A 12312-nucleotide genomic window follows, 5' to 3' on the forward strand; every position below is an offset into this window, starting at 1 on the left:
AGCTACCTTTAAATAAAGATATTTGATTTAGATTTGTTCGCAAAAAAAAAAAAAGAAAAAAAGAAAAAAATCACCTTTTGAAAGTCGTACAATTCCTGTCGGTTATTCTACTTGTTTCCCCTGTATTTTGTTTGGCTGAGGGAGTGCTGTCTCAAGCACAATTCTCTTCAGTTTTGTGCTGTTATCAATGAATGCTTTAGAAAGCACAATTCTCGAATTATGCTGTCTTAAGGAGATTTCTCTCTCAACTCGTGCTTTAGAAGGCATGTTTCTTTCTCAATTCGTGCTTTAGAAGGCATATTTCTTTCTCAATTCGTGCTTTAGAAGGCATCAATTCGTGCTTTAGAAGGCATCAATTCGTGCTTTAGAAGGCATGTTTCTTTCTCAATTCGTGCTTTAGCAAGCACCCCCCTCGGCTTGTTGTACATGTTACTTTCCATTATAAACTAAGACCACATCGAACTACATCAAACATCATTGTGAGTTTTCATTCAATTTTTAGGTATTGTTTTTTTTTCCGAGTAAAACATGAATAATTATCAAGGTGATCCCACCACATTGCCCTCACGTGACGTGATAGTGTATTTCTACCTTAAGTCTCATAACTTGATGATCTTCAAACCTGATCTTTTGACAGATGGTTGCGTGTGTAATACGATATTCGTATATTTGCGCAAATTTCACTTGTTTAGAACTGAAATTTACGAAAATCGAGTGAAATTTTGCGTATCACGTACAAGCGGAACGATCTGTCGAAGAGCTAATGTTGAAGGACATACATTTAACACTGTAATGTACCGGACCTAACATGGATGACGTACCTAAGTCCAGCCATTGTACCGAACTTAACGCACGGGACGGGTCTAGGTCCAGCCGTGGTACGATCTTCTCTTCAGTCCCGAGTTCCTTTCCCACCACGCCTGACGTTTGTCCCGTGTCCCGCGGGACGGTGACGGGATCCAAGCAGTCGAATCCAACCCCCTTTGGTGTCTTGCTCTCACTTCTTGCACGATGCGGGCAATGGGGTCCGTTATTCGGGCGGGGTACCCTATACGAGGAGTAGGGTCGTGAGCCCCTATGTGGCCGGGGGGAGGGGCATGATCCCATTCTGCTTGGTGGTCAAGGCGGGGCCTTTGAGAGGCTGGGCTGAACCCTAACTGACAACAAACAGGGAGAGACAGAGGAGGAATGGAGGAGAGACAAAGGGGGAAGGAGAGGAGGTATAGAGGGGAAGGGGAGGAGAGATAAGGAGGGGAAGGGAAAGATGAGATGAGTGTTACGTACATTCGAGTTAGGTCAGGTATAGACTTGATCAAGTCCGCCTGTAAGGTTCATCTGATAGTGAGTGGCTGGCCTTAGGTACATGTTTTTGCTTAACCCACCAAGCGTTAACACCCGGGGCACGGTTAGTCCAGTGGTAACGGGGCACGGTTGGTCCAGTGGTAACGCGCTTGCTTGCCATGCAGAAGGTCCCGGGTTCGAATCCCACCATCGACAAAAATTTTTGTACTCGTTTTTCGATTGCAAATATTTCAACGGGTTACTTTCTGGTGTTCTCGTGTTGACCCAGCACCTAAATGGGGAGTCGTGGGGAGGAATTCGTGTGTGGTGTCGTAGAGGGATTTGTCTTTTCTCATTTTCTTTGGAAGGAAAAGTTTGGAGACTCTTTCTAAGACCTGAGGTTACTTTCTGATAACAAAAAGCCCACTCGGATGCCTAGGTGTAGGGGCAAATAGCCCTAAAAGTTGGGTTAGGCTTATACGAATCCTTAGGCTTGAAGTTACTCCCCCACACCTTTCTGAGGGAAAGGCTAGCTTCCTTTGAAGGGCATCATTTCCCTTTGAGGGGAAATTTTGGAGACACTCTTATACCTAACATTACTTCCCCATCACTTTTTGAAGCAAAGATTTGAAGTTACTTCCCCACACTTTTCTGAGGGAGAAGTTAACTTCCTTTGAAGGACATAGGTAAGTCATTTTATTTCCCTTTGTGAGGGGAAAGTGTTTTCTTTTGCCCTTCCGAAAGGGAAGGTCTAAATGAAAAGCATTCCATGGTAGATTCCGTGATTCTAATAGATCCAATTTTTATTGTAGGACTCGAAACCAATTCTTTTATTTGAATTGAATTACTTCTTGATTTGAAATCTGGTCTTTTTAACTTCTACAAAAAAATCGTCTTCTTTCATCAATCATCAAAATTAGAAAAAAAAAATCTACCTAAACGTTTCTGAAAAAATATCTCAAAGTTCAAACATGAAGTCAACTTGAAATTCTAGACACGCTCAGTTGTACAATACCACCTGAGCATTAGCACCATTTCATCCCAGGCTACACTCGTGAGCACATAAATCGGAACAGTTTGACATTTCAGAGTGTCCTTCCATAAAGAAAACCAGTTCAATAACAGAAATCATCCCAAAGTCAGCTGCCCGGTTGCTTTGCTCCGGAGTATAGCTCTATCATTTGATAGCTCTCCCATGTCAAAATTCATACACAAAAAACTCCCTCTGAAGCTTCGGTGTAAGGGCAACTGCCCGAAAAGATGGGTTGAACTTATACAAATCCCCCCATATGTCACCTTTTTCCACTGAAAGTACAAATGCATTAACTACCGCGTCCATATTTCAACATATTTGCCATATTTCATTTTTAGGACTTCTTAGGGACCCTCAATGGCCCCATCACCTTTATTTAGATGGTGAAGAATTACACCAAATTTCAGAGATAAGGTTTGATCGCTCATGAAAAGTGAGACTACCAAAGAAAATGTATGAGATGAGAATGGAAGGTATGAGACCAAGAGGAAGACCGAGATACCGATATAGTGATGTCATCAGACTGAGCATATAAATCGGAACAGTTTGACATTTCAGAGTGTCCTTCCATAAAAGAAAACCAGTTCAATAACAGAAATCATCCCAAAGTCAGCTGCCCGGTTGCTTTGCTCCGGAGTATAGCTCTACCATTTGATAGATAGCTCTCCCATGTCAAAATTCATACACAAAAAGCTCTCTCTAAAGCTTAGGTGTAGGGGCAACTGCCCGAAAAGATGGGTTAAACTTATACAAATGGGGGGTTAAACCCCCCATATGTCACCTTTTTCCACTGAAAGTACAAATGCATTAACTACCGCGTCCATATTTCAACATATTTGCCATATTTCATTTTTATTTTCTATGATTTTTAACTAATTAAACATTTAAGCTATTAAAAATTATGTACAATTCTCTACATAAGCACATAGTTAGATTTTACAATGTTTATTAGTAATATGTATTTGAAAACACCTTACATATTTTTTTGTAAGCTCTAATAATACAAGCTCTAATAATACAAGAGTATTATTAGAGAACAGCATAGAAATGAAAGCGGATGTCTACCTTTCATTCATAGACTTTGAAAAAGCTTTCGACAATCTTAAAAGGTTTGATCGCTCTTAACTCACCTTAGATCGTATCAGATCGGATCTCTGTTGACACAGACGTGAGGCAAGATCGGTGATTTGTCTGTCCACCACTACCACATCCTTATGAATCGTCTCCTCAGTCAACTGAAACCACCGTTTCAGGAACAAACATTAGTGAAGCGGCTAAAAATGAAAATCATACTAGCTTTCTTTCCAAAAGGTTTGATAGAGGGGACTGTAACTGCCAAGGACTTATCGTCCCGAAAGCGAAGAAGGTAGACAGGATAGGAGATAGCCGTTCCGAGAGCGAACCTTATCCGCTCTAAGCAGGAATCGAAATCGCGATCTAGCCAAAGTTGAATTCAAAAGTTTGGATGTCAGCCTAGTTAGCCTGCATGGTTGGTAGCGCGTCTGCTTTGTAAGCGATAGGTCGCGGGTTCGATTACCGCCCCGTGCAGATTTAACCTGAACGGATAATGTCCTTTCTCGGAACGGCTGACTTTCTCCTATTCTGTCTTTCCTTTTCTCTTCGCCTTCGGGACGATAAGACCTTTAGTAGTTATAGATTCCTCTATCAAATATTTGTATGCAGGTTACAGGTACTATGGATTCTTGGCTCACCTTTTTAATCCACTCATAGAGGGCGGTAGATCTTCTATGGAAGCTCTTGTATACCTCGGAGGCATGCCCAGGAACAATAAACATAAGTGAAACGGCTAAAAATGAAAATCATACTAGCTTTTTTTTCCAAAAGGTTTGATAGAGGGGACTGTAGCTGCCAAGGACTTATCGTCCCGAAAGCGAAGAAGGTAGACAGGATAGGAGATAGTCAGCCGTTCCGAGAGCGAACCTTATCCGTTCAGGATAAAATCCGCTCTGGGCAGGAATCGAAATCGCGTTCTAGCCAAAGTTAGATTCAAAAGTTTCGATGCCAGCCTAGTTAGCCTGGTTGGTAGCGCGTCTGCTTTGTAAGCGCTACATCGCGGGTTCGATTCCCGCCCTTTGTGGATTTAACCTGAACGGATAATGTCCTTTCTCGGAACGGCTGGCTTTATCCTATTCTGTCTTTCCTTCTCTTTTCGCCTTCGGGACGATAAGACCTTTTAGTAGTTCTGTTATAAATTCCTCTATCAAATATTTCAACAAGAATAATTAATGAATGAATATTGATTATTTTACAAAATAATACATAATTAAATAGGTAATTAACTTTTTTGGCTGTATGGTCGAGGCTTAGTGCCAAACCAATGCCAAAAAAAAAAATAATAATAATAATAAAATAACTTTTTAATTAGTTATGTATGCAGGTTACAGGTATATACTATGGATTCTTGGCTCACCTTTTTAATCCACTCATAGAGGGCGGTAGATCTTCTATGGAAGCTCTTGTATACCTCGGAGGCATGCGCGTAGCGGTCCGGGACTTGTAGATCAGTGTACAGGTATTCGATAATCTGTAAGGGACGAAAACACAAAAAATGGACGATACGTAATACCATTGCTGATTGCTGTCACAGTTCCCTCTACCAAAAAGTTCCCTTCCCTCCTTCGTAGAAGCGTTAGTTTAGCTGTTCCAGCCAGTTTGGTTAGATTGGAGGGTAGTTCGCCTTGTGAGTGCTAGGGCGCGAGTTCGATTCTCAACTAACTTGTATTTAGGTAGATATTTACTTACCTTATTATTTCGGCTGCTTGGGGTACATCCCATAATATTTTTCAGAGAATATTTTTTGTGAACCATTTTTTCCTCTTGAAGAACACGTAGAAGCGTAATATTTTAGCTTATCAAAAATATTCCTCAAAAGAGAGATGCTAGGTGCGTCCCTAATGACAAAAGTCGAGTCTACTTGCGTCCATAACGAACTCCTACTGACCTGCATGATGGCGAATATCTCCCGTGCAGTGCAATACGGGAACTGAACCCCAGGCAATATATTCTGGGCAGTCTGTATGGACAGGGCAGCCTCTTGGATGGCATTCCTGGTTTCCGTCGCCAAACTGAAGCGAGCCTCTTCCGATCTGGAAAAATCGAGAAACAGAAAAAGTGTAAAACTAAGTATACCAAAAATAAAGTCGAAATTACAAGAATTAGTGTACCTAACCAAGTATAAGTACAGTAGAACCCCGATTAAGATTTTTACTTTCTATTACCCTTACGTATAGGGAACCTATACAAGGTAATGAGAAAGTATTACTATCGGTCCAAAAAATTTTAAAGAGGTTTGATAGAGGAAACTGTAACTGCTAAGGTCTTATGTCTCGAAAGCGAAGAGAGAAGGAAGACAGGATAGGAGAAAGCCAGCCGTTCCGAGAACGAACCTTACCCGTTCTGGATAAAATCCACCCCGGGGGGGGGAATCGAACCCGCGGCCTAGCGCTTACAAGGCAGACGCACTACCCTCCAAGCTAACTAGGATGGCAGTGTGAAATTAGTGTCAGGAGGCGGGTAGGTTGTTGCCAAATGTAGGGTCGAAACCCTGTCCGTCGCATCGCTAAAAACCTCATCAGTTATACAGAGAAATCAGTTATACAGAGACCGTTATACAGAGAAATCAGTTATATAGAGACCGTTATACAGAGAAATCAGTTATACAGAGAAATCAGTTATACAGAGACCGTTATACAGAGAAATCAGTTATACAGAGACCGTTATACAGAGAAATCAGTAATACAGAGACCGTTATACAGAGACCGTTATACAGAGAAATCAGAAGGAGGAGTCTATATTTCACTTACAGGGTGTTCCCCAAAGACTGCCAGCTGTCGAGTCCGGCCTTGGTGAATATACTGGCCGAGTGAATCAACTTGACCGCCTCGCGCCACGAGAGCTCGCCACTATACAGGGTGTCCCGGTAGCTGCGGATTCGGTCCAGTTCATGCTCCAAGGGCGACACTGTAGATCCAAGGATCTCGTCTGAAAACAAAACAGACGGAATTGATTTAAAAACGAAACACTCTTTTTTATTCAACATCAAGGATGTAGGTAGGTAATTCTTGTTCAAGAAAGGACATTTCTAAAGACTACAATCCAACAGGAGGAAAGGTAGGACAAAGATGAAAGGGTTATATCAAAAATAAAGTCGAAATTACAAGAATTAGTGTACCTAACCAAGCATAAGTACAGTAGAACCCCGATAAAGATTTTTTTAAGAGGTTTGATAAAGGGAACTGTAACTGCTAAGGTCTTACGTCTCGAAAGCGAAGAGAGAAGGAAGACAGGATAGGAGAGAACCAGACGTTCCGAGAACGAACCTTACCCGTTCTGGATAAAATCCACCCCGGGTGGGAATCGAACCCGCGGCCTAGCGCTTACAAGACAGACGCGCTACCCTCCAAGCTAACTAGGCTGACGGTGTAAAATTAGTGTCAGGAGGCGGGTAGGTTGTTGCCAAATGTAAGGGTCAAACCCTCGTCCGTCGCGTCGCTGAAAACCTTATCAGTTATACAGAGACCGTTATACAGAGAAATCAGTTATACAGAGACCGTCATACAGAGAAATCAGTTATACAGAGACCGTTATACAGAGAAATCAGTTATACAGAGACCGTTACACACAGACCGTTATACAGAGAAATCAGTTATACAGAGACCGTTAAACGTCAACTCTATTTAAATGGGAAAAGGCTAGGAAGAAGAACAACAAGAAAAGGAAGAAGAAGAGGGAGAAGGAGAAGAAGAAGAAGAGGAGGAGGAAAAATAAGGAGAAGAAGAAAAAGAAAAGGAAGAAGAGGGTGAAGGAGGAGGAGGAAAAGAAGAGGAGGAATAAGAATAACAAGAAGAAGAGGGAGGAAGAAGAAGGAGGAGTCTATATTTCACTTACAGGGTGTTCCCCAAAGACTGCCAGCTGTCGAGTCCGGCCTTGGTGAATATACTGGCCGAGTGAATCAACTTGACCGCCTCGCGCCACGAGAGCTCGCCACTATACAGGGTGTCCCGGTAGCTGCGGATTCGGTCCAGTTCATGCTCCAAGGGCGACACTGTAGATCCAAGGATCTCGTCTGAAAACAAAACAGACGGAATTGATTTAAAAACGAAACACTCTTTTTTATTCAACATCAAGGATGTAGGTAGGTAATTCTTGTTCAAGAAAGGACATTTCTAAAGACTACAATCCAACAGGAGGAAAGGTAGGACAAAGATGAAAGGGACCATTTAGGCACTGTCATTTTGTCACAAATTACCTATACATATTTGTAAAGTTACATAGAGAGGGTGATATAGGTACTCTTCATGACTTGTCTTTAAATCTAGATCAGTTGCGCTTACATGGGTGATGTTTCAAAGTCGTAGAGCAGGAAAAATGAGGACCAACGGATTTTTTCTTTTTCTTCTACGACTTCTAGATCCCGAGATAAATCGATTTAAAAAATGCCGGTAAATCGTGAACTTTGACGTCACGGCATACGCTCCCGAAGGCGATGCCGTCACATCAAATGTCCCGAGCAAAGCTCCCTTGCAGGCAACGCATTAATGTGTTTGTGCGCATATGTTTCTTCTTTTTTTTTCTGCTCCTACGCGAGCGCGCTTGCATAGTGGCGCTACCTAACGGACGAAAAAAACAACTGCGTAAAGTCTGACGTCACACATATTTGAACTTTTTCATTAGAAGGGAAAATAAAAATTGAATTTTTCCACCTTTTACAGTTATTTTTTCGGAGTTTTGACCTCGGATTTGGATTTTTCCCAACTTTTTACATAAGAATTGACCATTTATTTATAATTTTTCGGAGTTTTGACCTCAGAGTTGGATTTTTCCCAACTTTTAACATAGGAATCGACCATTTATTCATATTTTTTACCCATTTGCAACTGCTCCATTAGAACCTTTTTAGAGAGGTTTGACCGAGGGCCGAGGGAACTGTAATAATGGATGTATTATCCCGAAATCAAAGAGGGAAGGACAAGATATGAGAAAGCCAGATGTTTCGAGAAGCCTTATCTGTTAGGGATAAAGGTACTTAAAAAGGATAAGGAAAAAACCCTAACCTAATCCAACATAACTACCTACTTATTAAGTACATATTGTTCCCTATTGTTAAGTGGGTAAGTACTTCTGCTCACGTAACAATATTCTAATTACCGTCTGACACGAAACTTTGTCTGAGAGAATCGCATGAGAAAACAAAGTTAGGAATTTTGTATCCAAAGTACCTAGGTATCAAACAAAACAATATTTATTTTGTTTGATACACTTACCTACCTACCTACATAGCTGTTAAGAAGAAGAAAAAGAAGAAGAAGAAAGGCAGACGCACTACCAACCAAGCTAACTAAGCTGGCCAGTCTAGTTTACTTGGAGGGTAACGTGTCTGCCTTGTAAGCGCTTTGTCGGGTTCGATTCCCGCCCGGGCTGGATTTTATCCTAAGCCGATAGGATTCGTTCTTGAAACGGCTGGCTTAAGGTTGACTTACTCAATAGGACGTCTTGATGTTCATAAAGTTTCTGAAGGCTCTGAACTTTCTCACTGGAAACTCCAATCTCCTCCTCCGTATCCAACTTTTTCCTCGTCAGCCATAGGAGATGTCGGTGTTTGAGTGCCTGTGGAAAATACGAAAATAAGTTAAATACATAAACACAAGGGCCTAAAAAGGGCACTCCAGATAGGTACTGAACTAATTCAAGTTGAGTATGTAATGTACGGAACTCTAACTGCGAGAGTAATAGAGGGGATGATAGAAGGCACTAATACAGTTGGAAGGCCACCCCTCGACTACATAAACCAGATCATGAGAGACATGAACGTGACGACATACTACGACCTGAAGAGAAAAGCAGAAGATCGAGAATCATGGCGTACTGCTGCAAACCAGCCCCTCGGCTGTTAATCAATGATGATGATGTAATGTAGGCAGGCACAATACCAAGTTACTACCTATCTGTCTGGTTGTGCCCTGTCTTAAGAAAAGTAGGCATGCAATTATGTTCAACTGTGCTACGACTACAACCTTTCGAGCTCTATTGTAATAAACAACAATCCCTACTAACTTACGTCAACTACTGATTAATTGAATCGCTTTTAGTTAAAGGGCATCACCATTTTAAATCAGTCACCATTTGGCAATTGCACTCATTAAAGGCCTGAAAAGTCCACAGGATCCCAAATAATTTACCTTACGAGCCAGGTTGGCTACAAACTCCTCATGTTCTACCCATCACCCTTATAAGCAGAGCTTGTGCCACGGATGGGGATTAATTGAATCGCTTTTAGTTAAAGGGCATCACCTTTTTAAATCAGTCACCATTTGACAATTGCACTCATTAAAGGCCTGAAAAGATCACAGGATCCCAAATAATCAAGGAGCGCGGTAGCGCTCCGCCCCGCCAAGTCAAGAAAGTTTGATTTACCTTACGAGCCAGGTTGGCTACAAACTCCTCATGTTCAAGAGCTAGGCTAGGATTTCTACTGATTCGAAGTTCGGCTAGGACTGATTTGATTGAATCATCCGCTGTTTCCAATCCTCTGAAATGAATAGTGGATTATAATATTCATAATAGATCAGTTGCGCTTACTTGGGTGATGTTTCAAAGTCATAGAGCAGGAAAAATGAGGACCAACGGAATTTTTCTTTTCTTACGACTTTTAGAACCGAGATAGATCGATAAAAAAATACCGGTAAATCGTGAAGTTTGACGTCACGGCATACGCTCCCGTAGGCGATGACGTCATAATTCATGACTCCCACTTCGTGTGCTTTAGAAAGCATATTTCTTTCTCAATTCGTGCTTTAGAAGGCATATTTCTCTCTCGATTCGTGCTTTAGAAGGCATATTTCTTTCTCAATTCGTGCTTTAGAAAGCACCCCCCTCGGCTTGTTGTACATGTTACTTTCCATTACAAACTAAGACCACTTCGAACTACATCGAACATCATTGTGAGTTTTCATTCAATTTTTAGGTATTATTTTTTCCGAGTAAAACATGAATAATTTTATTATCAAGGTGATCCCACATCCCACCACATTGCCCTCACGTGACGTGATAGTGTGTTTTCTACCTTAAGTCTCATAACTTGATGATCTTCAAACCTGATCTTTTGACAGATGCTTGCGTGTGTACGATATACGTACATTTGCGCAAATTTCACTTGTTTAGACCTGAAATTTACGAAAATCGAGTGAAATTTTGCGTATCACGTACAAGCGGAACGATCTGTCGAAGAGCTAATGTTGAAGGACATACAGTTAACCCTGTAATGTACCGGACTTATAAGTTCAGCCATTGTACCGAACTTAACGCACGGGACGGGTCTAGGTCCAGCCGTGGTACGATCTTCTCTTCAGTCCCGAGTTCCTTTCCCACCACGGATTCGGTCCAGTTCATGCTCCAAGGGCGACACTGTAGATCCCAGGATCTCGTCTGAAAACAAAACAGACGGAATTGGTTTAAAAACGAAACGCGCTTTTTTATTCAACATCAAGGATGTAGGTAGGTAATATTCTTGTTCAAGAAAGGACATTTCTAAAGACTACAATCAACAGGAGGAAAGGTAGGACAAAGATGAAAGGGACCATTGAGGCACTGTCATTTTGTCACAAATGGAGCAGTTGCAAATGGGTAAAAATTATAAATAAAGGGTCGATTCCTATGTAAAAAGTTGTGAAAAATCCAAATCTGAGGTCAAAACTCCGAAAAATAACTGTAAAAGGTCGAAAATTCCATTTTTATTTTCCGTTCTAATGAAAGAGTTCAAAGATGTGTGACGTCAGACTTTGGGCAGTTGTTTTTTTCGTCCGCTAGGTAGCGCCAGTATGCAAGCACGCTTGCGGAGGAGCAGAAAAAAATGCGCAGAAACGTATGCGCACAAACACATCAAGGTGTTGCCTGCGAGGGAGCTTTGCTCGGGACATTTGATGTGACGTCATCTCCTACGGGAGCGTATGCCGTGACGTCAAAGTTCACGATTTACCGGTATTTTTTAAATCGATTTATCTCGGGATCTAGAATCGTAGAAGAAAAAGAAAAATTCCGTTGGTCCTCATTTTTCCTGCTCTATGACTTTGAAACATCACCCAAGTAAGCGAAGAAGAAGAAAAATTCCGTTGGTCCTCATTTTTCCTGCTCTATGACTTTGAAACATCACCCAAGTAAGCGCAACTGATCTATTATGCATATTTGTAAAGTTACATAGAGAGGGCGATATAGGTACTCTCCATGACTTGTCTTTAAATTAGAACCTTTTTAAGAGGTTTGACAGAGGGAACTGTAACTGTATGGTCTTATCGTCCCGAAATCAAAGAGGGAAGGACAGGATAGGAGAAAGCCAGCTGTTTCGAGAAGCCTTATCTGTTAGGGATAAAGGTCTCTCCGGACGCAAATCGAATCCTTACTGCCAGTTGCCAGTCTAGTTTACTTGGAGGGTAACGTGTCTGCCTGGTAAGCGCTTTGTCGGGTTCGATTCCCGCCCGGGCTGGATTTTATCCTAAGCCGATAGGATTCGTTCTCGGAACGGCTGGCTTAAGGTTGACTTACTCAATAGGACGTCTTGATGTTCATAAAGTTTCTGCAGGCTCTGAACTTTCTCACTGGAAACTCCAATCTCCTCCTCGGTATCCAACTTTTTCCTCGTCAGCCATAGGAGATGTCGGTGCTTGAGTGCCTGTGTGGAAAATACGAAAATAAGTTAAATACATAAACACAAGGGCCTAAAAAGAGCACTCCACATAGGTACTGAACGAATTCAAGTTGAGTATGTAATGTAGGCAGGCACAATACCAAGTTACTACCTATCTGTCTGGTTGTGCCCTGTCTTAAGGAAAGTAGGTAGGTATGCAATTATGATTACTGGGCTACAACTACAACCTTTCGAGCTCTATTGTAATAAATAACGATCCCTACTAACTTACGTCAACTACTGATTTTTTTTTTTTTTTTTTTTTTTTTTTTAATATTTTTCCTTTTTTTTTTTTTAT

General features: G+C 41.5%; 1 protein-coding gene across 1 annotated transcript; it reads right to left on the reverse strand.

Moving 5' to 3' along the window:
- Positions 1 to 700: 700 nt before the first annotated feature.
- On the reverse strand, positions 701 to 10224 carry LOC103508396. The gene is made up of 8 exons (XM_026823008.1): positions 10214 to 10224; positions 9749 to 9863; positions 8815 to 8941; positions 7223 to 7400; positions 5277 to 5421; positions 4746 to 4859; positions 3445 to 3549; positions 701 to 1157 (listed from the first exon to the last, which is right to left on the reverse strand). The coding sequence occupies exons 1-8, from the start codon at positions 10222 to 10224 to the stop codon at positions 864 to 866; spliced, it is 1089 nt and encodes a 362-aa protein (XP_026678809.1). The 3' UTR covers positions 701 to 863.
- Between the last annotated feature and the right edge of the window lie 2088 nt (positions 10225 to 12312).

This window comes from Diaphorina citri, unplaced genomic scaffold (assembly GCF_000475195.1).
Source record: "Diaphorina citri unplaced genomic scaffold, Diaci psyllid genome assembly version 1.1 scaffold394, whole genome shotgun sequence".
In the NCBI taxonomy this organism is placed as follows: domain Eukaryota; kingdom Metazoa; phylum Arthropoda; class Insecta; order Hemiptera; family Psyllidae; genus Diaphorina; species Diaphorina citri.